The sequence below is a fragment of the Lepus europaeus genome, chromosome 4 (genome assembly GCF_033115175.1).
Source record: "Lepus europaeus isolate LE1 chromosome 4, mLepTim1.pri, whole genome shotgun sequence".
Classification (NCBI taxonomy): domain Eukaryota; kingdom Metazoa; phylum Chordata; class Mammalia; order Lagomorpha; family Leporidae; genus Lepus; species Lepus europaeus.
In genome coordinates, this window is record NC_084830.1 from 52,132,724 (window position 1) to 52,159,101 (window position 26,378).

The 26,378-nt window shown below is 39.2% G+C and overlaps 1 protein-coding gene across 1 annotated transcript in view; it reads left to right on the forward strand.

Moving 5' to 3' along the window:
- Positions 1-5,872: 5,872 nt before the first annotated feature.
- Positions 5,873-26,378, forward strand: part of C4H8orf88 (chromosome 4 C8orf88 homolog) — a 38,458-nt gene continuing 17,952 nt past the window's right edge. Inside the window, exons 1-4 of the mRNA XM_062189508.1 lie at positions 5,873-5,959; positions 11,768-11,866; positions 13,771-13,844; positions 21,300-21,375. Coding sequence (XP_062045492.1) covers positions 11,794-11,866; positions 13,771-13,844; positions 21,300-21,375 — 223 coding nt within the window. The 5' untranslated portion in view covers positions 5,873-5,959; positions 11,768-11,793. The remainder of the gene's footprint in view (positions 5,960-11,767; positions 11,867-13,770; positions 13,845-21,299; positions 21,376-26,378) is intronic.

Here is a 26,378-nt window from a genome sequence, read left to right on the forward strand (position 1 = left end):
CATCCACTGGTTCACTTCCTAAATGGCCTCAATGGCCTGGGCTGTGCCAGGTCAAAGCTAGGAGGCAGGAGCTTGTCTCCAGGTCTCCCACATGGGTGCTGGGGCCCAAGCACCTGGGCCATCTTCCACTGCTTTCCCAGGCACATTAGCAGGGAGCTGGATTGAAAATGGAACAGCCTGAACTTGAACTGGCATCCATATGGAATGCTGGCACTGCAGGCAGTGACTTAATCTTTTATGCCACAATGCCAACCCCTTTCATTATTTTTATGTGTCACTGATTTAAATGTTGATGTGCATGGCCTAAGTATTATAGTCTGGACTCACAGTTCTTTGAGTCTGTTAAGTCTAATGATCATTATCTTCAGTTCACTGCTCTTAATCACTCCTGTATCTGCACAGGTCCTGTATAGAACCACTCATCCTTTGAACTCTCACATTTAGTTCTTCCTCTCTCTGAAATATGTTTCTCTTTTAAAAATCTTCACTCCCTTTGTGCTTTTGTTTCTGAATATCAACTCCTCCAAGTCTTCAGGTTTATTATTCTTTCCTTGTATCATCCCCTTCCGTGTTTACCAATGAATTTCATGACTACACAGATTAATGCCACTATAAATTCCTTATAATGCTTACCTGTGTTCAGCTCTCTGCAAATTCCTTACTGTTACTATTTCAAAACTTTAAAATCCTACTGCTTTCCATAGCAGATTTCCTGCTGTTAAAGTGAGTTTTCTCTTTAATTCTACATCTTGCTTTTGTCCCGTCTCCACCTACCGTTTCGATTCCTTTCCCTTGTGCCTCTTGAAGGGAAGCACAGTGTTTTTTTTCCTTTTGCACTGCATATCTATCTGAATGCTAGAGTCAGTCACTGACATCACTATTTTCTCTTCTCATTTTCACATACTTCATGCTCTCTCAGATTTCCCACTCTCCGCTATGTGCACTTTCATTCTTTCTGATCACTACCTACCTTGTTTCTCTCATAAACATTACCAGATCCCAGTGAAAACCTCTGACCCAATCCCCATGCTTCTCTTCTGCCTACAGCCTGTCCCTCTTCCAATTTCATTTTCTACATGGTCACTTAAGTAATTCTTTTACACACCCAACCTGAAATCCTTCATATTTTTATTGAATCTGTCCACATTCTTATTAAAGTAAATGAAAGACCCTTCATCCTTTGTTAGCCTCATCTCTTTTGTGTTTCTGCAGGACTGACTACTGGTATTTTCTTGTTTTGACTAGTATTGCAACTCTCTGATTTTGGGCTTGTTCTTCTACCTGTAAAGATAATCTTTTTCTAAGCGGGTAAACTTTTTCTTTTTGAAACTTGATCAGGCATTGTATTCCCCTATAAATCCTTCCATGATTTTTTCTCTCTCCTACTTCTCAACGGAATTATATTTTCCTTGCGGTACTTCTATTCCATGTAAATACGTCTACACATACATTACCCTGTACTCTACTTAATAGTTTATAGGCACTATTAGTAGATTCACATTCTCTTCTGCTAATTTGGTATCAGCCAGAATAGTCTTATTTCAGCTGTCTTTGTATCCTCAATTCCAAGCACATAATCAACACAAGCCTTCTTTTTTTTTTTTTTAACTGAGATGGACTGATAAAACCAAATGTCTATTATGCCTTTTAACACTTTGCTGTCCATGATAATGATGACTAGGTGCTTGTATGTGTACCCCCCCCCCCCCAATAAAATGCTTTGACTACCAGCAGTATGTTGTTAAGGAGATAATTTGGTAAGCACTAGATAGCTTTAGCTCTGCCTGATTTGCCAGATTTCCAGTAGTACCACCTAGTACTTTAGCTTATTGAATTGGAATTGTCTGTCTGTATATCTGCTTCCTCATTAGACAATACCTAACAAGGGTTCAAATAGCCTGTTTATATGTGTAGCTTGTACTACGTGCTGTGGAGATACACAAGGTATGAAAATATAATTTTAAGGCTGGCGCCGCGGCTCAATAGGCTAATCCTCTGCCTGCGGCGCAGGCACCCAGGGTTCTAGTCCCGGTTGGGGTGCTGGATTCTGTCCCAGTTGCTCCTCTTCCAGTCCAGCTCTCTGCTGTAGCCTGGGAAGGCAGTGGAGGATGGCCCAAGTACTTGGGTCCTGCACCCGCATGGGAGACCAGGAGGAAGCGCCTGGCTCCTGGCTTTGGATCAGCGTGGTGTGCTGGCCGCAGTGGCCATTGGGGGGTGAACCAACGGAAGGAAGACCTTCCTCTCTGTCTCTCTCTCTCTAACTCTGCCTGACCTATATATATATATATATATATATATATATATATATATGTATTCAAAAGGCAGAATTACAGAGAGAGAGATCTTCTGTCCACTGGTTCACTCTCCACGTGGCCACATCAGTCAGGGCTGGGTCAGTCCAAAGCCAGGAGCCAGGAACTGCACGTCTCCCACATGAGTGGCAGGGGCCCAAGAACTGGGGCCTTCTTCTACTGCTTTCCCTGGTACATTAGCTGGGAGTTGGATTGAAAGTAGAACAGCCAGGGCCTGCCTGAACCACTGCTCATATAGGATTCTGGTGTCATAGGAGACAACTTCACCTGCTATGCCATAACATGGGCCCCCACAACTTTGCTTAGATTTAAGTCAATTGTTAGTAATGTTTATTTTGAGGAAAACGGTCTTGAGTTTCTTACGTGAGTTTAGGGCATTTCAGGTTTTCTTGGGTGGTGACTAAGTACTTTAAATTGTTAGAGGTGGCCGGTGCCGCGGTTCACTTGGCTAATCCTCCGCCTGTGGCGCTGGCATCCTGGGTTCTAGACACCAGTTGGGGTGCTGGGTTCTGTCCCGGTTGCTCCTCTTCCAGTCCAGCTCTCTGCTGTGGCCCGGGAAGGCAGTGGAGGATGGCCCAAGTCCTTGGGCCCTGCACCCGCATGGGAGACCAGAAGGAAGCACCTGGCTCCAGGCTTTGCATCGGTGCAGTGCGCTGGCTGCAGCATGCCGGCTGTGGCGGCCATTTGGGGGGTGAACCAATGGAAGGAAGACCTTTCTTTCAGTCTCTTTCACTGTCTAACTCTGCCTGTCAAAAAAAAAAATTGTTAGAGGTAATTAGTCTATTTTTTGTCAAGTTCTTTCTGTAAAGGGGTATTATGCATTATGGCGTATCTTTGTAAATGACAAAATTTCATGCCAAATTAACAAGAAAACTGAAAAGTTCAGTGTGATTACGTGGTTCATTTGTCTGCTGCCATTATCAACACAGTGTAGGAGTCTTTTAGATGTATCTTTTCTCCTCAATAATTTAAATTTTATCTGAAAAAAGTTTTCTTCCAATTCATGTTACAATTTTATTGCTTTTTATACTATACAAAAATAATTTTATAAGGTTATATAACATTATGTATGTTGCATCATTAAATATATTCCCAAAGGAGAAAACATCTGTTTTGACTAGATTGATGAGAACTGAATCCTGCACATAGAACTTACTGCATTTGGGGTTTGGAAAGATGTGCTGACTCCACTGTCCAGACTTCTGGTGTCTCAGGTCCCAGGACACATGCTTACTGTGGCACATCAAGTGACCCTACAATATTTTCTTTGATTCCAGGTGAGTTGTCTCAGTGGGTGGCAGGAGTGTTCTTGGAAGTCATTATCTAACTTGACTATTCATGGAAATGTTTACCTTCTTAAGTCCTATCATATTACCTAAAACCCTTTGATGCTTCTTAATACTCTTAAAATTCAACCTCCATCCTAAAGTCTGCAAAAGCTGTGTGGGTTGCGTTTTTTTCCCCCTCATTTCTCCAAATTCATCTTCAATATTCTAGTTTTGCCCTCTGAAGCCCAGCCTCACTGCCTTTACATGAGTTTCTAGAATATGCTAAACTTCATTTTCTCCCACTCGGGCCATAAACCCCTATCATTTTCTTTAGCTAATCACTTTTTTCATATTCCACAGCTGCCTTCAGGCCTAGTTCAGATGATCCTGTTTCAGAAGCCTGCCTTCTTCAACTACCCCAATTCTAGTCAAGTTGTCTTTGCCTTTAATCCTCCCGTTTTCCAGACTCCTTTGGAGATCTCTTGCCTTTTCTTTGCTTCTTTTGGAATGTATAAATTATCTTAAGGCAATCAACATCTCAATGTTTCAATTACTCTATAATATCTAAGATGTATATGGGTATGCTTATGCTATATATGCCCTATATATGAGTATATAGTTTCTGTGTGCAAATATAAAATAGGGTTTTGGATACTTCAATTTAAATGCTCCATTATAATTTCAATCATGCAAGTCACAATCTGAACATATCACTTCCCTCCCCAACTTGTTCTGCCTCTTGAATTCCCTATTTTATGTTACCACTACCACCTCATTTGTGGGCCTCAGTTAGGAACCTGAGTTAGCCTTCATTAGTTTTTCATTTGCCCCTCCCATCCAATCAGTCACTAAACTCCATAGACTTCACCTCATCAGCATCTCCCAGACCTAGCCCTTCTTCATTACTTAGCTCAACTAGCTCATCTCTTAGTGGAGTTGTAAATGCCTCCAAGGAAGACTTCCTATGGCCTGTTTAACTTTACTATCTCCTCCACTCCTTCAAACTATTGTTTACACTGCTGAATCCTCCAAAGTCGTGGCTTTATTTAAAAGTCAATTATAAACAACTCCAAATCGGATTCAGCCTTCCCTCTCCTGGTTCATTTTCCCCACTATTCCCCAACTCCAGTTTCTCCTTTTGGTGTCCTTTTACACTTCCTCCTCTCCTTTCCCAGCCTTTTCTCCCAGCCAAAATTTATAACCTTTTAGACCCGAGTCAGCCTAGGTAGGCTTTCCTGGCCTGTGATCGCAGCCTAAATCTCTTGTTCCTCCCTCCCGGTGTTTAGCATGGACGCACAGAGCTATTCCCTATTCCTCGGCCTGCCTGGATTGAGCCCCGAGGTGATGTGGACAAACCCCAGCACAGCCAGTGGGTGTCCCCAGAGGGCACGGGCATAGACAGCGATGAAGAAATGAACCAAAGAATCAAAGTGTCTTAGAAATAAAGGGTTAGGATTTGGATGGGATGGAGTTGCTTCAGCTGATTTTAAGGCAGTAATCCATGCGAGAAGATGTATTCATGCCAGATGTAAACCATTTCTCAAATTCCGTACTCAGTGCACCTGCTGGACTCTTGGTTGGGGGGGGGGGGGGGTGGAAGCAGATCCCGATGCAGGCACTTTGAGGCAGAATGAAGTCAGTTGGGCTCAATACGGGGCCGGGGTGGGGGGCTTCCTCACAGAGGCACTCTCCAGCTCCGCTTTATCTGTGGACTCTTAGTCTTTTAGAGAACCCCCCCCAGAGCTGGTTCCCCCCAACAGACAAAAATCCCCGTCAGAGGTGTCCCCTTAGAGCCCCCCTGCCCAGAAGCGGCCTCGCTCAGAGGAGCCCCCCAGAGGCGGCCCCCTCCAGAGGTCCCCCACCCCACGGAGGCGACCTCCCTCACAGAGGAGCCCCCGCTCACAGAGGAGCCCCCTCCCCCCGGATAGAAGCGGCCTGGACCAGGCAGCACGGCCCCGCGCAGGCAGCCTGCCTCGTGCCTCCCAGCCCCCGGACAAGCAGGGCCGCGGACTGGGGTCCCAAAGACAGTTCATGCGGGTGCGCCCCGTCCAGGGCGAGCCCGTCAGCACCTCAGAGCGGCCGCTCGCCACTTGCTGCGCGCGCCGCCAGTTTAACGGTTCTGGCCCGAGAGGGGCGGGACCGTCCGCCGGGCCCGGAGCCCGAGGCCCCGCCCCACTCCCGCCCCGTGCCCGCCGCGTGCGCGCCTCGCGCCCCTCGGAGCCGCCGCCGCCGCCCCGCCCCCCGCGCCCCCGCGACCCGAGGCCGCGAGCGAACGCGCGGCCGGAGCCGTTCCCCGACGGGCAGCGGGGCGCTCGGCCGCCGCGTCTGGGCAGAGCTCGGCGACGCTGCCGCCCCGAAATCCTCCTGGATCTTGAGGCGGTAGGTGACTCGGGGAGGATGAGCGGCGCCCGGGACGCCGGTGGGCCGGAGTGGGCGTCGTCTCCGAAGCCCGGCCCCCGGACAGCTGAGGCGAGGGAAAGGCGCCTTGGGGCGGGTGGCGGTGAGTCGCTGAGGGCCCCCGCGGGGTCCCCGGTGGGCGAGGGCGTGAGACGCTAGAGGTCTGACGCGCGGGAAGAGAGCGGCGGGAAAGGGTGGGGACCCCGGGCCGGGAGACTCACATTGCCGGGGTGCTATGGCGACCAGCCACCGGGGCAGGTAAGTGGACACGCAGCGCCTCAGGTCCGGCACCTGTCCCGGCCAGCGGTGGGGCGGTTTCAAGACTTTTTGCCCCTCATTCCGTCGGCAGGACGTTTTCCTCTGTGGCATCTCAGGCAAAGCTACCTACAAGAGACGCTGGATTTGTTAGGGCAGTCACAAACACGGGTTACCTGAACAGGTGGAGCCCATCGAGATCATTTAAATGTTAGATAGTGTTTGCATTGAAACGCTTCAGATGGGGGGGGGGGGGAGTGGAAGAGACAAACTTTTTTGCCATTAAGAGAAAGCAAGAAATGAAAAATGTGATGGAACTTTCTCGATTTGCAGCTTTTTGCTATTTTTCCTCCAGATTTGTGGAATATAGGATGTCTTTTACTGCCTAAGTTGTAATTGGTTTCGCTGTTACTCCATTATATTTCCTCTGTGTTGCTTTTCGACTGTCATTTTGTCAGTGTGGGCAGTTTATATGCAAGTAGCATTGAAAATTGAGATCAAAACCTATCTGGTTATCCTATGGAAAAAAATACCAAGGTAAATGGAAATGTGGTCTTTTCATTTTGTTACCGCATTTTATGTCCTCTTACTTCTTAGTTGCAGCAGAATCGTCAGCACTTTGAAGAAGTCGAGGATTTAAATGGGAGATTTTAAGTATCACCCAGCTCCTAAAACTCCTACATAGTATGTTTCTTCCCTTGTGACCTATGATTGGTATGGCAATGCACCATCTCGACAGAATGGGGAAAGCATAGCCCATCCTGTAATTTATTTGGTATTCTAAACAAAAATGTAAGTTGAGGAAATGGAAATCACTAGTACATACTTTATTCAGCAAAGCTTTTTGCTCCTTCTTCTAGTTAATCTTTTTATCCATACACGCAGTGCCCCATGGAACAGTGTACAGTCAGGTGTCCTTTCATTTAACAAACAGGCAATTTCAAAGACAAGGACCTGAACTTTGCAGTCAAATCCTCATTTCTAGCACTTACCATGTGAACCTGGGTATCTGTCTTATTACTCTGAGCCTCAGGTTTCTCATCTGTAAATTGGGGCCGTTAATTTCCACTAACAGCTCATGCATGGCTCAGAATTGAGATATTTGTAAGGCAGTTAGCATGTAATAGGATTTAAAATGTTTTAACTTTAAAAAGTAGTATATATTTAGCAATAAGATGGTGTCCAAATTGGTAAGTATGTGGCTTATTATGTCATTATACCATACTCTAGAAAATTCTAGATTTAATTTGTAATTTCAAAATTAGTGGTGTTAGGGGATTCATATTTTGTCCAAACTCTTTTTATAAGAAAGGAAACTAAGATAATGGTTAGTCTTGCCAGGTTTAGAGTGGCAGCTATAATGGGTTTCCTTACTGACAGACCAATGTTTTATTGAGATGATTTGTTATGTGTGAAATTGAAACAAAATTTTTATTCAGCATCTATTTCTCAGTATATATTTTCACAATATTTTAAAACATGCAATCAAAATCTCCTTAAAATCACTTATGTTGTGAAGCTATGTTTATATTTTAAAGATACCTTTTTAAGATAGGGCCACTACTTGCTACCCAGTGTTGCAGGTAAGATTCTGTTTATTTTGCAGCTGTTTTCCTTGGTACTAGTTGATGTCATAAATACCCACCGTAGGTAGAAGCAGTAGCATCAAGGGAAACTTTCTGAGCTCTACATGAATGAAGCAGGCATTTGGGTTTAAGATTAAAGGTATTTTGTATAATGACTGTATAGTAAAGTTAAGTTTATTGTAGTTCCCCCATAACAGTTTTACTTTTTACAGTATCAGTTACCTTCCATCATTATAATCCCAAAATATTCAATCGAAAATGCCAGGAATAAAAATGTGTAAGGTTTAAATGGGAACTGTTCTGAGTAGTGTGATGAAATCATGTACCATTCTTCTCTGCTTTTCCTGGAATGTGAATTAGCCCTTTGTCCAGCATATCCATGCAACATGCACTATTCTCCTGTTACCTTGTACCTGCTTGGTTATCATATGGATTTCCAGGTATCACAGTGCTTGTTATTAGATAACACCTTTATTAATAATGACCCGAAGCAAAAGAATAGTGATGTTGAGTTCAGATGTGCCAAAGAAAAGTCATAAAGTTCTTCTATTAAGGAAAAATGTGAAAGTACTCTACTTACTAAGGGAAGGAAAAAAATTATATACTGAGGTTGCTAAGATCTTTGGTAAGAACTAATGTTATATATATGAATTATGAAGAAAAAAATAGAAATCCATGATAATTTTGCAATTGCAACCCGAAATGCAGAGATTATGGCCACAGTGTGTGATTAGTGCTTAGTTGAGATGGGAAAAGCATTGAATTTGTGTATCTATGCATAAGAAAACAGTATAAGGTTCAGTACTCTGTAGTTTCATATGTCTTCTGTATTCTTAAATGAGAATTAGATTTTGGTTTGTGGAGTCATTTTGATTATAAACTTATGAATTAGTTTTAAAATAATAATTAATTGTAAATAACATCCTATTAATAATATTATGGTAGGAAATAGTATACATTTTATTCCCCAACTTGTTCTTTATAGTGAAAGTGTTTCTGTACTGGCATAGTTTACTTTTTTAAAAACATATTAAATAGAGTACTATATAGCGCTTTTTCTTAACTGATAAATATATGTTTTTTATATGGGGAGCTCTTGTTTACTTTCCTACTATAAATTGAAGAGTAGGTAGATTTCATTTTGTTTACTTGTGTTGCAAAATCAAATAATGGAGTTCCGTTAACTCCCCAAATCTTGAAAATCCCTAGTTTCAATACTGTGGATTTGCTTTGCTCAGCAGTGGGGAAAGACTTTATAGCCTACAATTCAATTTCAGCTGAGCAACGAAAAAGAAGTGTGTGCCAAAGTACTCTATTCTGTTGTATTCTGATTCACTAGTTTCCTATGGGAAATAGGATGGAAAGTTACTATCTACTAGTATTAGTGTTTTAATTAAAATGTCTAGGATAAACGTAAAATCAGTACAACTGCATGTTGGTCATTGTTTTGAACATTCCTTTCCACAAAGAAAATATTAAATAAATAGTGAAGTTTCTTTTATTTTTGTGCTTGTATTCTGTTTCTTGTTATGTCAAACATTATGAGTACAGCCAAAAAGTATAGATTGAATTAGTTTTTATGTTCTCAGCCACATTGAGATACTAATTAGTAGATATATTACAAAGGTACATAAGTATTTACTTGAATATTGGCTGGATTTTCTTAAATTTCAGGAAAAATAACACTTGGTTATCATTGCTAATTTTGAGAGGTTGTTTACAAACCTGTGACTTTAACATTTGAATTATTATGCACAAAGGAATTTTTAAATAGGATTAAGCATTTTCTGGAACTAAAAGAGAATTATTGTGCCTATCCTGTATTTAGAGAACAGTTCCTTAGACTTATGATCTGTATTTTGAGATGAGCAGATCCACAGTCAAGTGGGGCTTTATTTTTGCTAAGCATAAAAATTTGAAAAGCTGGTTCCCCATGCAGACTCTAGAAGATTTTAGTTAAAATGAAGGTATACTTAAATATATAGGGTTTATTTGTAAAACTTATTGATGTGATACAAAAACAGGGTTTGTGGCTTCAGTAGCTCATAGTCTACTCAAATGGGCATGTAATATATTTACTATGATGCATTTTGGAAAATCTGTCAGACAAAATGTAGTAGGGACTAGTAGAGGAGGGAAATAAGGAAAGAAGAATTCTTCTTTGAGGAATGATTCCTCTGCTTTTATTTTTGTCTTTTCTTCTACCCTCCTGCCTCTGTCCCCCACTTTCTTCCTTCTTTTTTTTTTTTTAACTTTTATTTAGCAAATATAAATCTCCAAAGTACAGCTCATGGACCACAATGGCCTTCCCCACCCCATAATCTCCTACTCACACCCCTCCCTCCCGTTCCCTCTCCCATTCCATCCACATCAAGATTCATTTTCAATTATCTTCATATACAGAAGATCGATCTAGTATATATCAAGTAAAGATTTCATCAGCCTGTACCCACACAGAAACACAAAGTGTAAAATACTGTTTCAGTACTAGTTACAGCATTACTTCACATTGGACAACACATTAAGGACAAATCCCACATGAGAAGTAAGTACACAATGACTCTTCCTGTTGACTTAACAATTTGACACTCTTGTTTATGGCGTCAGGAATCTCCCTAGGCTCTAGTCATGAGTTGCCAAGGCTATGGAAGCATTTTGAGTTCGCCAACTCTAATCTTATTCAGACAGGGTCATAGTCAAAGTGGAAGTTCTCTCCTCCCTTCAGAGAAAGGTACCTCCTTCTTTGATGGCCTGTTCTTTCCACTGGGATCTCACTCGCAGAGATCTTTCATTTAGGTTGTCTTCTTCTTTTTTCTTTCCCCCAGAGTGTCTTGGCTTTCCATGCCTAAAATACTCTCATGGGCTCTTCAGCCAGATCCGAATGCCTTAAGGGCTGATTCTGAGGCCAGAGTGCTGTTTAGGACATCTGCCATTCTATGAGTCTGCTGTGTATCCCACTTCCCATGATGGATCGTTCTCTCCCTTTTTGATTCTATCAGTTAGTATTAGCAGACACTAGTCTTGCTCGTGTGATCCCTTTGACTCTTAGACCTATCAGAGCCATCAATTGTGAGCTGAAATTGATCACTTGGACTGGTGAGATGGCATTGGTACATGCCACCTTGATGGGATTGTATTGGAATCCCCTGGCACGTTTCTAACTCCACCATTTGGGGCAAGTCCTATTGAACATACCCCAAATTGTACATCTTCTCCCTCTCTTATTCCCACTCTTATATTTAACAGGGATCACTTTTCAGTTAAAACTTAAACACCTAAGAATAATTGTATGTTAATTACAGAGTTTAACCAATAGTGCTAGAACAAAAAAAAATACTAAAAGGGATAAAGTATTACATTGTACATCAACAGTCAGGACAAGGGCTGATCAAATCACTGTTTCTCATAGTGTCCATTTCACTTCAACAGGTTTCCCCTTTGGTTCTCAGTTGTAGCCGATCAGGGAGAACATATATTTGTCTCTTTGGGACTGGCTTAATTCACTCAGCGTAATGTTTTCCAGATTCCTCCATCTTGTTGCAAATGACCAGATTTCATTGTTTTTGACTGTTGTATAGTATTCTATAGGGTACATGTCCCATAATTTCTTTATCCAGTCTACTGTTGATGGGCATTTGGGTTGGTTCCGGGTCTTAGCTATTGTAAATTGAGCTGCAGTAAACATTAATGTGCAGACAGCTTTTTTGTTTGCCAATTTAATTTCCTTTGCTTTCCCAGACCACAGCAGAGAGCTGGATCAGAAGTGGAGCAGCCAGGAACTGGCGCCCAGATGGGATGCTGGCATTGCAGGTGGTGGCTTTATTTGCTACGCCACAGTGCCAGCCCCTCAACTAGATTTCTTCAAGGGAATGTTTTGGTTATTTGTCTGTATTTAAAATATCTCAATTACCTTGTCTAAAAGATAAAAATGTATTTTTTCCTGTTAAAGTATGGAACCTCAAGGTCTTTGTGACAATGGAAACCAAAAAATTGATTGGTAAACCGCTTCAACCAGCAAGACCTGTTCGCCATCTGACTTCTTCCCCTGGTGAGTAATAGAGTGAATTATTTGCTAAACATTAATTTGTTATAGCTAATTAGTAATTGAAAGGCAAAGGATAAATAATAAATATAAAATAACTGAGGTGGATGTTTACAGAAGTAATGAAAGCTAATTATCTCTTCTGTTTCAAGAGGATTTTTTTCATGTTTCATTTTCATGGTTAACTGACTTCTTGTTAGAGTGTAATATTGCCAATATAGATTGTGCCTTGTGATTATAATCACTATGATGCCATCATGCTGGGGAGAGAGCCCTTTAAAAGATACACCTGGGAAAAGAAAAAAAATAGCACAGAACGTTTAGAGAATCTGCAGGATTTTGTCCTGCTTTTACTTTGGTAGAGGTTAGGGTTGTGTTTGAGCTGGAACATACCTAATTTCAAACAGCCTGAATAAAACACTAAAATTGTGTAACTTTTTGTTCATAAAACCATCCTTTTTAGAAAACTTCTTGAAATACTTGATGTTTAACTCCTCACATGGCATATTATAATTTTATTCTGTTCATGACTTGTTGCCACAGAGGCTTCTGTGGTTTAACTTAAGTGATATGCATATCATCTATTAAAACTTTCTTTAGTCCACCTGTTTAACTGAATTAACAGGCAATATATAAAGGGGGAAAATACAGACCATTAACTGAGAACAAATATAAAGCAGAAATGACAGGAATGGTATCAATTTCTGTGCCCCATTCATTCTCTTAGCTTTGGTTCCTGCAAGGAACCACTTTGATCATATTTCTTCACAAGATGATTTTGATTTAGCAGTTTTGAACACATATCTTTCTAGTGTCCCAGAATCACTATTAAAAGTGATAAAGTCTCAGATTTTATCCTAAATGGACAAATATTAAACCATTGGCAGCAGTTATATTATGAACCTAGTTTCTTTTTTTTTTTTTTTTTTTTTTTGACAGGCAGAGTGGACAGTGAAAGAGAGAGAGAGAGAGACAGAGAGAAAGGTCTTCCTTTGCCGTTGGTTCACCCCCCAATGGCCGCTGTGGCTGGTGTGCTGCGGCTGGCGCAGCGTGCTGATCCGAAGCCAGGAGCCAGGTGCTTCCTCCTGGTCTCCCATGCGGGTGCAGGACCCAAGGACTTGGGCCATCCTCCACTGCACTCCCGGGCCACAGCAGAGAGCTGAACTGGAAGAGGAGCAACCGGGACAGAATCTGGTGCCCCGACCGGGACTAGAACCCGGTGTGCCGGCGCCACAGGCGGAGGATTAGCCTATTGAGCTGTGGTGCTGGCTGAACCTATTTCCAATACCCCTCCCTCTATCTCTGCAAATCCAGTATTTCACTGTTCCCTCCAAGGCTGTTGTTACATGTTTGAATGGGAAGGGGCACAGGATGGGTTGGTAGCCCTGATCTTTCATTTAATCACAGTTCTCGTAAGATCCAGACAGTGACTTAGGAGCTAATTACTAGACAGAGAAGTTCAGCAAATTGAAACTAATTTTGGCCTTCCTCAACACATTTGTACCCCCTGGCCAAATCAAGTTCATAGAGGAATCATTACCTTCAAGACAGATTAAAATACTTCTTTTTGTCAGACTTTCTTGATATGTTAAAACCCACTGTGTTCACTCCTAGTACCTTCATTGTATCTCTCATATAATTTATCAGCTTGCAGTATAGTCATTAGCTTGCCTTTTAAAGTAGGATGTGAGGTCCTTTTATCTCTAAACTTCTTTTCACACTTTTATACCCATCCCCTAACATAGCAACTGACATTTCATAGGGTTGAAATAAATTTATGTTGAATAAATGAACTATCAGAAACCAATTCAAAACAGTGTAAACATTATCTTGGATACTTAAGCTCTTTACGTGATATATAATTTATTGACATCATGGATATTTAAAATAGTTTTTTTCTCTCCTAACAGGAACAGTGTTCCCTTTCAATTTTCAAAATGAATATGCATGCAACACTCAGTGCTTACAAAGTGGAGTTAGCAGAGTAAGTTTTAGAAATTATGATAAAATGAGGACTTTTAGACTAGAAAGTAACATTTGTTAGATGGATGTTGTGTGCAAGATACTAAGCTAAGTACTTTGTAAAAAGATATATGTCAAGCATATATTAAAGATAATTTAACATCTGTGTAATGAAAACCCCACATTATCAAGTGTGATTTGTTTTTAAAAAATTTAAATTAAAAATGTTATAGTTAAAAATGCTTTGCATTCTTCTACCATTCCATTTGCTTCCCAGAAATAATGATTCTCCATTTATTGTTTTCATGAATTTACACTTTTGCTACAATAAATAAAAATTGTTTTAACTTTAATAATTTTATATAAATAGTATTTATCCATGTTTTAGCTATTTTCCACAAAATTTAAAAAGAATTTCTCTAGTCATAAAATTTAAAACACATAAAATGGCATTTTAGTGAAAAGTTTCCCTCCATTCCCTGTGACTAATCACCTGTTTCTTCTCAGCTGAAGAAACCATTGTACTTAGATAGATAAGTACAATTTCTTAGATAATTCCAGAAACACTTTATGCATGTACAAGCATAAGTATATTCATAAGTGGAATACAAGACATCTTCACATTTAATAAATTAGTTGTATGTTTTGATACAGAAAAATCTTTTAATATATGTGATCATCCCACATTTTGCTCTTTCTGTTGATGTGCATATGTTTTATAATAAATATTTCAGTAAGAGTATCGATATGTGTTTGATTTTATACATGTTTGAAAGGTTCTCTGTAATAGAAATTATTGTGCTTGAAGGTATTCTTACCTTCAGCTTTATTAGTAAGTACTGCAAAATTACTCTACAAAATGAGCTATGCAAGAGGGTTCTGGTTTTTCCATTTATTTACTTTGTCACTTTTAGATGTTAAGAATTTTTTCCTTATCTAGTGGATAAGGAAATGATCCTTTTGTTGGTTTTAATTTTTAAGTCTCTGTTACTTGTAAAGTGAAGCATATTTTCACATTTTTAGTTTGGCCATTTGGATTTCAACTTTTGTGAATTGGCAATTCATACCTATTGCCCATTTTTCTTGGATTTTTTAAAATACTTTTTTGTTACTGTTCATTGTATTTATTAATATACTTAAAGATTTATTTATTTATTTGAAAGGCAGAGTTATAGAGAGGCAGAGGCAAAAAGAGACAAAGAGATAGAGAGAAAGGTCTTCTGTCTGATTGTTCACTCCCCAAATGGCTGCAACAGCTGGAGTTGAGCCAATCCAAAGCCAGGAGCTTCTTCCAGGTCTCTCACATGGGTGCAGGGGCCCAAGGACTTGGGCCATCTTCTGCTGCTTTCCCAGGACACAACAGAGAGCTGGATTGGAAGTGGAGCAGATGAATCTCGAACCAGGGCCCATATGGGATGCTGGCACTGTAGGTGGCAGTTTTATCCACTATGCCACTGTGCCAGCCCTGGATAATTTTCATATGTGTGTGTGTGTGTATGTGTATAAGATATATTCTGGATCAAAATTACTAGAATTATATGTACTGAAAATACCCTCTTTTCCAGGAATATGGCCTGCAAGAGAATGATTTTTTTGTGTGTGTTTTTTTTTAATTTAGAAGTTTTAAATATTAATGTGGATCTGATATCAATGTTTTTCCTCATGATTTTACTTTATGCTTTTTTTTAGCATTTCAGTTTAAAAAAAAAAAAACAGATGTCTTTCCATTCTTAAGGTCAAAAGACATTTTTCTATACATTTTTCTAAAGGCCTAAAAATTTGCTTTTATTTTTGGTATATTACCTGATTCTGTTTTTATATGGTATAAGATAGAAATCTGATTTTTTTCATGTATACAATCCATTACAAAGCATAATTCATTGAATAATTCATCCTTTCACACTGATTTATAATGCATTGTTTATTAAATAATGTTTCCATGTAGTTAGGATCTGTTTCTGGGCCCCTTTATTGCATTAATCTTCTTGTGTTTTTCTATTTTAGCACAATAATATTTTAATTACTCTTGCTTTATAATATTTTTCTATAAATACAGATAATGTTTCCTGATTCCTATAGCTAACATTTCCCTAATCAATACAACAGTAATATTATTGATCATTATTTTTTGGAACCATTGACTTTATTTTATAAACTTTATATACAAAAATGAGTATATTAATTTTGAGTTTTATAAAGAAAAACTATACTGTTAAACTTCTACACTTAAAATTTTGTTGCTTCAGTCATAATGTAAAAGCAACTAGAACCTATGTTAGAGGTACCATATAATACAATGAAATATACTTTTTCCTCACTTTTTATATTTTTAAGCCAACTGTGTTGAACTCTGATTTACATACTTTACTGTGTTAATTGAGGCTGGAGGTTCCTGCCATCATGGAGTGTAAGAGGATGCTTGGGGTAGTAAGTGCCATGAAACAGTCTCAGATGTTAAGGCTATATATTCATGAGCAAACCAGTTCTGGAAGCCTTTAGCTGACTATGGAGAAGCCCTACTGTGGGTTTTGCAGGTTGCCTCAGTTTTATATACCTGAGAAACCAGATGCCACAGTCCTCTCATATTTTGAGGACCACCTAAGACAGAGGTCTGTCACCACAACCCCCTTGGCCAACAAAGCACCTGGGACTCATTTGTTCAATGAGTTTTTTTTTTTTTTTTAAAGATTTATTTATTTATTTATTTATTTGAGAGGTTGGGTTGCAGAGAGGGAGGGAGAGACAAAGAGAGGGGTCGTTCCATCTGCTGGTTTACTCCCCAGATGGCTGCATCAGTCAGAGCTGGGCCTATCCGAACTCAGGACCCAGGAGCTTCTTCCTGATCTCCCACATGGGTGCAGGGGCCCAAGGACTGGGGCCATCTTCCACTGCTTTCCCAGGCCATAGCAGAGAGCTGGATCAGAAGTGGAGCAGGGGCCGGCACTGTGGCTATCAGGTAAGCCATCACCTGCAGTGCTGGTAGCTGGTATCCCATATGGGTGCTGATTCGAGTCCCGGCAGCTCCACTTCTGATCCAGCTCTCTGCTACTGCTATGGCCTGGGAAAGCAGTAGAGGCTGGCCCAGGTCCTTGGGCCCCTGCACCCACATGGTAAGACCTGGAGGATGCTCCTGGCTCATGGCTTCAGAATGGTGCAGCTCCGGCCGTTGTGGCCAATTAGGGAGTGTACCACTGGATGGAAGACCTTTCTCTGCCTCTCCTCTCTCTGTATAACTCTGACTTTCAAATAAATAAATAAACCTTAAAAAAAAAAAAAAAGTAGAGCAGCCAGGACTTGAACCTGCGCCCACATGGGATGCTGGCACTACAGGTGGCAGCTTTAACTGCTATGCTACAGCGCCAGCCCTTCAATGAGTTTTGAAAAATATTTTACCTTATGTACAAACCCCAGAATGAAGATGTAGAACATTTCCATCTTTCCTCAAAGTGTTCTTACGTCCATTTGCAGACATTCAACCCTGCCACTTGCATGAACTGCTGATCTTCCTTCTTATTCCACATATCCACTGACCTGCTTTCCTTGGGTTAGTTTTGAATGTTGAGAATTTCATATAAATGAAATCATGCCATATATAGTCCTTGTTTTTTTTTTTTTAAGGGTTTGTGTTTGAAAAGCAACAGAGAGAGAAAGATCTTCCATCTGCTGGTTCACTCCCCAAATGCCCATAATTACTGGGTCTAGACCAGGCCAAAGCCAAGAACCTGGAACTCTGTCTGGGTCTCCCATGTGGGTGGCAGGAAGCCAGGTACTTGAGTTATCACCTGCGCTCTCCAAGGATGTCAGTAGCAGGAAGCTGAATTGGAAGTTGAGGAGGGACTTGAACCCACACAGTTGGATATGGAACACAGGCATCTCAAATGGGCTCTTCACTGCACCGCAAGGCCCACTGCTGGTATTGGTTCCTTTTGCTCAGCATAGTGCTTTTGAGATTCTTACATGTTGTTGTATATGTCTATAGTCAGTTTGTTTTTAATATGAAATAGTATCCTGTATAATATACAATATGCTTATTCATCAATTTATGGGTATTGGGTTATATAGAGTATTTGGCTATTAATGCTGCTGTGACAGGGTGTCATGTTCAAGTGTTTGTGTGAATACATATACAATAACTAGGAGAAGAGTTGATGGGTCATATAAATTTATTTAGCTTTATAGGGTATACTAGGAAACTGTTTTCCAAAGTGGTTTTACAGCTTTGCATTCCTAGCAGTGTTTGTTTCTGTTGCTTTACAGCTTTGCCAACATTAGTATTGTGAGTTTTTTGTTTTGTTTTTTAGACATTTTAGTGTGGGAATAGTCATATCTCATTTTAAATTTACAGATTCCTTGTGACTAATGAGATTGAGCATCTTATGAGTATATTTTGACATTGGTAGTTTTCTTTTTCTTTCCCTTGAGTGAACTTTTATTTTGCTAGTGTCTTATTTGTCTTTGTTGTTGAATCATAAGAGTTTGTGGAAAAGCAATATATTATAATACATAAATTTATTTTAAAACTCTATTCTGTTGATTTAAGTATCTTTATTTCAGTGTCACACTGTAGAGTCCACTGTTGCTTGAAATCAGTGAAAGAGCATGACTTTATTTTTTTTTTTTAAATTTGTCTTGGCTGTTTTAGGTCACTTGCATTTACACAAAAGTTTTAGGTGAGCTTGCCAATTTCTATTAAAAATGTTTATTGAGTTTTAACTGAATCTATAGTTTAGAAATAATTGACATTTTAACAATATTGAGTCATATTGTCAGTGAACCTGGCATATCTCTATGTATCCAGCATAGCTGTCTTGAAAATTCTTTGTTAAATTTTAGTTTTTAAATATATTTCATACTACTGGAAAGGACATGTTACATAAATTTCAAATTCTACCTGTTGGTTTCTAGGATATAGAAATACAGTTGGCCTGTATCTCACGCCGGGGTTCCTGGGTTCAGGTCCCTGCTCCACTCCTAATTCCAGCTTCTTGCCAATACACACCCTGAGAGGCAGTAGTGATGGCTGAAGTATTTGGGTCTCTCTCAGCCACGTGGAAGACCCTGACTAAGTTTCTGGATCCAAGCTTTGGCTTGGCCGGGCCCTGTGTATTGTGGGCATTTCTAGAGTGAACCCATGGAGGTGAACTCACTCTTTCCCTCTCTCAAATTAATAAACAAAAATTAAAATGGTCAGGTGTTTGATGAAGTAATTAAGATGGGGGGATACCTGCATCCCATTAGAATGCCCACATTCAAGTCCAATCTATTCCTGATTCTAACTTCCAGTGCATACCATGAGAGGGAGCAGTGAAGATTTGAGAAGTTGGGACCATTCCATTCATGGGGGAGACAAAATTGAGTTCTCCAGGCTCTTGGGTTTGGCCTGGCCTTTGTGAGCATTTGTGGAGTGAACCATTGGGTGGGAGAACTATCTCTCTGCTTTTCAGATAAATAAATAAAAATTTTCAAAAGAAATAGAATGCTTTTTGTATGTTGATCTTGTTAAACTCACTTAATACATCTAGTAGCTATTTTGTGGAGTGCTCTATAACCTTTTCCATTTCTTGAACTAGCCATATTATCGCATGCTCCTCAATAAACATGCATTCTGCTAGTTCTTCAAGTATCTGCTTAAGCATCAACATCCTATGTAAAGCTTTTTCTGATATTTCAAAGCCAATTTAATACTCTTAATACTGCTATTGAACTTTATATTTTTTGAGCCTCTCAAATTTTACTGATTAGGTATTTTATTTTTCTGTCTACTTTTTAATTTACAAGTGTGAAGATAATATTGTAGTGTGATGTTTAACTTTGTACTCATTTCTGATACAAAACAAAGTACTTATCATGTCATAGGCATTCCTGTGTTAATGAATGGATTCTACAGGGTCACTGCTACTCATTTATCATGTTTAAAGTATTAGGAGACAAAGTGGAAATTATATAACTAATACTTTTTTTTAATAATGGTATACTTTGCTGCCTACTAGGAAATCTGCAATATCTTTGCTATGAATTGTGCCCTTTAGATACCCATCTTTCATAACTACATGTGGTAGTCCTGAGTTTCCTAGCTCAACAATCTCTTATCTACAAAGACACTTAGAAAAAATTGTGGCAATATGAGGTTAAAAGTTGGTTACTTTGATGTAAAAATATTGAAACATGTACTTTTAAAATATACATATCCCTATGAATTATTTGCAGACATATATATTTTTGAGTTGATCCCAAACGCTTCTGGTCCTTACTTTCCTTGGCTGAGATGATCATAACGCTTGCCTTACATTATACCATATGATACTTTAATTAAATGACTTTATACTGTATTAAAAACTAAGTGTTAAGAGCTTATGTCTGTATATGCTAAAATTTTCAAGTGTAAAACATTTCTAGAATGCCACATTATTATTAATGAAATATAACTTGGTGAGCCAAAATATATGGCATTTTCTACTTTATCTCTGTTTAAAAATGCTGCTGAAATTTGTTTGTTTTTCTGATGACTTACTCTATTGTCTCAGTAGCATATATAGTTATATCCATTAGTTCTTCTGCTTTTAGAAAGTGTTACCTTGGCAGTATTTGCAGAAATTTAAGGAATGACATATAACTTGATAATACAATGATTGGTGGAGCAGAGATGCTCAATTTTAGAATAGATGTCTCTCAAGCAATCTATATGAATTATCTAGGGACTGTTTGCACACTGATTTTTGGTAGTAAAGAAGAGATCATCCCTCAAGGGCAGATTGTATTGACGTCTGTTAAAATGATTTGTAAAATCAGAAAACCACTTATTTTATTACAAGAAATTTTGCTGTATTGTGCTCTGAAATTCTCTTTATTGGTACAGCTGGTGTATTACCTGCCTTATGGGAAAACAGATTGTAATCAGAATATTTCTTGATAAACATGGAATCAGAAAAAAAAGAGTTTTTAAAATGGGCTTTTTACATGTCATCAGATTAGTTTTGCCAGTCTTGCAAGAAATAAAGTCTAACAAGTAGAGTGGAAAACTCTGGGCTAAAGTTTACCTCTCTTCAGGACATTGAGCTCTGCCAGTGTTTCTTATTTTCTTTGACTCAGTGGATGGATCTTTTTTTTTTTCCCCTATCTTCTATTTCCAAGGTATTGGGCTACTTTCATATGGCATTGAAAAAGTAAATACTTTAATTATTGAGTTTTTTTGAATAAATGTGTTTATCAATTTGAAGTACAATTCACCTTTGGTTTTCTTTTCAAAAATATAATTATGATAAAACACTGTTACAGATTAGCTATGTGAATCTGTTTTGAAACATGGTTTTGTTATTTTTAATGAGCAGACTTAGAAATGATTGGTAATTTTTATTCCTAAAATATGCCTTGACTAATACTTTGATTATTAGAAAAATATTTTGGGTGTTAAAAAGTTTATTTTAAAGGTTTTAAACCTGAGTTAAGAAATGTATTTTTTTTTTTTTTTGTTCTACAGTGTAAGACGAATGGAATGCAAACCTTTTCTCAAGGTCTCAGTGAACAACAGCAACATCAGTCTCCAGTTAAAAAAGGTAAAATTTTATTATAGCTTACACATGTCATCACAGAATGACTTAGCATTCATAGAAAGTTAATGTTACTTTGTTTTGCTGAAAATCTATGCATATAAGATGCTTTACTATATTTGTTTAGGTTGACTTCTGTGTTGGTTTGACTTATTTAAAGGAAATGACTTAAGATAGATGTTTATTTCTATATTCTTTTATGTTATTTAAATTGATATATGACATATGTATTTATGAAGTATAGTGTGACGTTTCAGTACATGTTCACACTGCCTAATGATCTGATGGTATTTAACATATTCTTTATCTCATTTATTCTTTGTTGTTAGAATATTCAGAACTTACTCTTCTAGTTAAGTTGAAATAGAAAGTCAATATTGTTAACTATAGTTGCCCCACTGTGCAACTATAGTTATTATCCCCTTAGTAACTGTAACTTTGTAGCTATTAACCAATCTCTAGCTAGCATCCCCCTACCTGGTTGGCCATAGTAATCACTATCTTATTGTGTGCTTCTATCAGAGCAGCTTTTTTAGATTCTACAAAAGAGTTAAGTTCATGTGGCATTTATCTTTTTGTTCCTGCTTATTTCACTTAATGTACTCCACGTTCATCCATGTTGCTGCAGACGATAGGATTTCATTCTTTCTTATGGCTAAGTAGTATTCTTTTCTTTTTCACTTTTATTTAATGAATATAAATTTCAAAAGTACAGCTTATGGATTACAATGGCTTCCCCCCCCCCATAACTTCCCTCCCTCCCTCAACCCTCCCATCTCTCGCTCCCTCTCCCATTCCATTCACATCAAGATTCATTTTCAATTCTCTTTATATACAGGAGATCAATTTAGTATACATTAAGTGAAGATTTCAACAGTTTGCACCCACACAGAAACATAAAGTGTAAAATACTGTTTCAGTACTAGTTATAGCATTAATTCACATTGAGCAACATATTAGGGACAGAGATCCTACATGAGGAGTAAGTGCACAGTGACTCCTATTGACTTAACAAATTGACTCTTCTTTATGGCGTCAGTAATCTCCCTAGGCTCTTGTCATGAGTTGCCAAGGCTATGGAAGCCTTTTGAGTTCGCCAACTCTGATCTTATTTAGACAAGGTCATAGTAAAAGTGGAAGTTCTCTCCTCCCTTCAGAGAAAGGTACCTCCTTCTTTGATGGCCCGTTCTTTCCACTTGCAGAGATCTTTTATTTTATATTTTCAGTTTATCTTTTATTTATTTTTTTTCCCAGAGTGTCTTGGCTTTCCATGCCTATAATACTCTCATGGGCTCTTCAGCCAGATCCGAATGCCTTAAGGGCTGATTCTGAGGCCAGAGTGTTGTTTAGGGCATCTGCCATTCTATGAGTCTGCTGTGTCTCCCACTTCCCATGTTGGATCGTTCTCTCCCTTTTTTATTCTATCAGTTAGTATTAGCAGACACTAGTCTTGTTTGTGTGGTCCCTTTGACTCTTAGATCTATCAGTGTGATCAATTGTGAACTGAAATTGATCACTTGGACTAGGGAAATGGCATTGGTACATGCCACCTTGATGGGATTGTATTGGAATCCCCAGGCACGTTTCTAACTCTAACATTTGGGGCAAGTCAGCTTGAGCTTGTCCCAGATTGTACATCTTCTCCCTCTCTTATTCCCAGTATTATATTTAACAGAGATCAGTTTTCAGTTAAATTTAAACACCTGAGAATAATTGTGTGTTAATTATAGAGTTCAACCAATAGTATTAAGTAGAACAAACAAACAAACAAAAAAAAAAACTAAAAGGGATAAAGCATTAAGTTGTACATCAACAGTCAGGACAAGGGCTGATCAAGTCACTGTTTCTCATAGTGTCCATTTCACTTCAACAGGTTTCCTTTTTGGTGCTCGGTTAGTTGTCACCGATCAGGGAGAACATATGATATTTGTCCCTTTGTGACTGGCTTATTTCACTCAGCATGATGTTTTCCAGATTCCTCCATTTTGTTGCAAATGACCGGATTTCATTGTTTTTTTCTTCTTTTTTTTTTACTGCTGTATAGTATTCTATAGAGTACATGTCCCATAAGTAGTATTCTTTAATATTCTTCATATGTATGTAATATCAAATTTCTTTTATATATTCTTTCATTGTTGGACTCATACGATGGTTCCATATCTTGGCTATTATAAATAGTGCTGCAATAAACCTGGGAGTAAAGATAGCTTTTCATTGTGCTGGTTTAATTTCCTGCTGGTTAACACACAGTTCTTTTAATTTTTTTAGGAATTTCAATTCTGTTTTCAACTATTTCTGTATTTTCTGTATCATGTAAAATTCTTAGCTAGTGTACTGGTTCTGCCCTATGAAATTGCTACTGCCCTCGTGTTCTGTCTTAATTGCTTTCCCATCCTCAACACCTGGCTCCCATCTCATTGTCTAAGACAACTGCCTCTGCTCCAACCATCAGTAAGAAGGAAGTGGGGAAGAAAGTTTTCTTTAAGAGTATGACCCAGGAGTTGAAGATATTACTTCTGCTTTACATCCAATTGCTAGAAGTTAGTCATCCGTACATTGTGATAAATTAACTGGATGTTTGGTTTAGCAGTTAAGATGCCAGGTGGAATACCTACATCCCTTATCAGCATGCCCAGGTTTGAGTGCTGGTTCAGCTCCTCATTCCTTCTTTCCACTAAGGTAGACCCTGAGAGGCAGCAGGTGATAGTTCAGATAGTTGGGTCCCTGCCATCCAGAGGGAAGTCCTGGATCCAATTCCTTGCTTTAGCTTGGCCCAGCCCAGGCTGTTACAGACATGTGGATGAACCAGCAGATGGGTAGGTCTGTCTATCTTTCTCTGCCTCTCAAATGAATAAATAATTTTACCAAAAAGAACTGTTCTTGAGGGAGCATCTCCCACTCCAGCTCCTTTTAAAAATCAAATTTACGTTTGTTTAATTTTCAAATTTTGTCAGTCAAGCTATGTATATAGCTTGAAACTTAATGCCAGCGCCGCGGCTCACTAGGCTAATCCTCCGCCTTGCGGCGCCGGCACACCGGGTTCTAGTCCCGGTCGGGGCACCGGATTCTGTCCCAGTTGCCCCTCTTCCAGTTCAGCTCTCTGCTGTGGCCAGGGAGTGCAGTGGAGGATGGCCCAAGTGCTTGGGCCCTGCACCCCATGGGAGACCAGGAGAAGCACCTGGCTCCTGCCATCGGATCAAGCGGTGCGCCGCTCGCAGTGCGCCAGCCGCGGCGGCCATTGGAGGGTGAACCAAGGGCAAAGGAAGACCTTTCTCTCTGTCTCTCCCTCTCACTGTCCACTCTGCCTGTCAAATAAATAAATAAATAAATAAAAAAGATTTATTTTATTTAGGAGAGAGGGATATATATAGAGAGAGAATCTTCCATCTGCTGGTTCACTTCCCAGATGGCCATAGTGGCTGGGGCTGAGCCAAACTGAAAGACTTATCTAGTCTTCCATGTGGCTGCAGGGGACTAAGTACTTAGGTCATCTGCTGCTGCTTTTTCAGGCACATTAGCAGGGAATTGGTTTGGAAGTAGAGCAGCTGGGATTTGAACCAATGCCCATAAGGGATGGTAGTGTAGCAGGCAGCAGCTAAACCTGCAACACTGCAGTGTGACATTGCTAGCCCCCAAATGTCTCAAATTTTATGTTAAATGTTGATGTCCCATTGTAGTAAGAACGAACTTAATTCTTCCATATCAGTCCTCTCACTTCTTACCTCTTTTATTGTCCCTCTCCTCCACAAGGTTATTTTGCAAGTTTCAGTTAAAGTGTTAATCACTGTGTATTTAGTAATAACTGTAAATATAGCTGCTTAGCCAAGAGGTAACTTTTTTCCATGTAATCCTTTATTTATCTGTAACTAATATTTGCTTTGTTTATCTTTTGTTTTTATGTCTCTTGAATATACATCTAAAAGTGAAAGTGCTGCATTAAATGGTAATTTTGCTTGAAGGACTGTCAAACTTTTCTAGGGCAGCTATATCTTTTTTTTAAAGTTAATTTTTTAAAGAAAGCTTTTATTTAATGAATACAGATTTCACAGGTATAGTTGCAGGAATATAGTTGTTCTTCCCCCCATACCCACCCTCCCACCCCCACTCCTGTCCCACCTCCTACTCCCTCTCCCATCCCATTCTTCATAAAGATTCATTTTTAATTAACTTTATATACAGAATACCAACTCCATACTAAGTAAAGATTTCAACAGTTTGCACCCACACACATAAAAACTATGAAGTACTGTTTGAAACCAAGTTTTACAGTTAATTCTCATAGTACAACTCATTAAGGACAGAGGTTGATTTAACAATTAACATTCTTATTGATGATGTTAGTGATCACCCAAGGCTCTTAACATGAGCTGCCAAGGCTATGAAAGTGTTTTGAGTCCACAATCTCTGTCAGTATTTAGACAGGGCCATAAGCAAAGTGAAGTTCTCTCCTCCCTTCAGAGAAAAGTACATCCTTCTTTGATGGCCCCTTCTTTCCAGTGGATCTCAGACACAGAGATCCTTCGTATACATTATTTTTTTGCCACAGTGTCTTGGCTTTCCATGCCTGAAATGCTCTCATGGGCTTTTCAGCCAGATCTGAATGCCTTAAGGGCTGATTCTGAGGTTAGGGTGATATTTAGGGCATTTGTCATTCTATGAGTCTGCTGTGTGGACTTCTTCCCAGGTTAGAACATTCTCTCCTTTTTAATTCTATCTATTATTATTACCAGATACTTGGTCTTATTTATGTGATCCCTTTGTCACTTAATCCTATCTGTATGATCAGTTACACACTTAATATCATTACTTTAACATGTAAGATGGTATTAGTACCACCCAACTTAATGGGATTTGGAATCCCATGGCAAGTTTTTAGCTTTACCCTTAGGTAAAGTGCCGAACTGTACAGCTCCTCTTTCTCTTATTCCCACTCTTATTTTTTACTGGGATCTATTTTCAATTGACTTTATACAGCTATGAATAATTCTATGTTACGTAAAGAGTTCAAC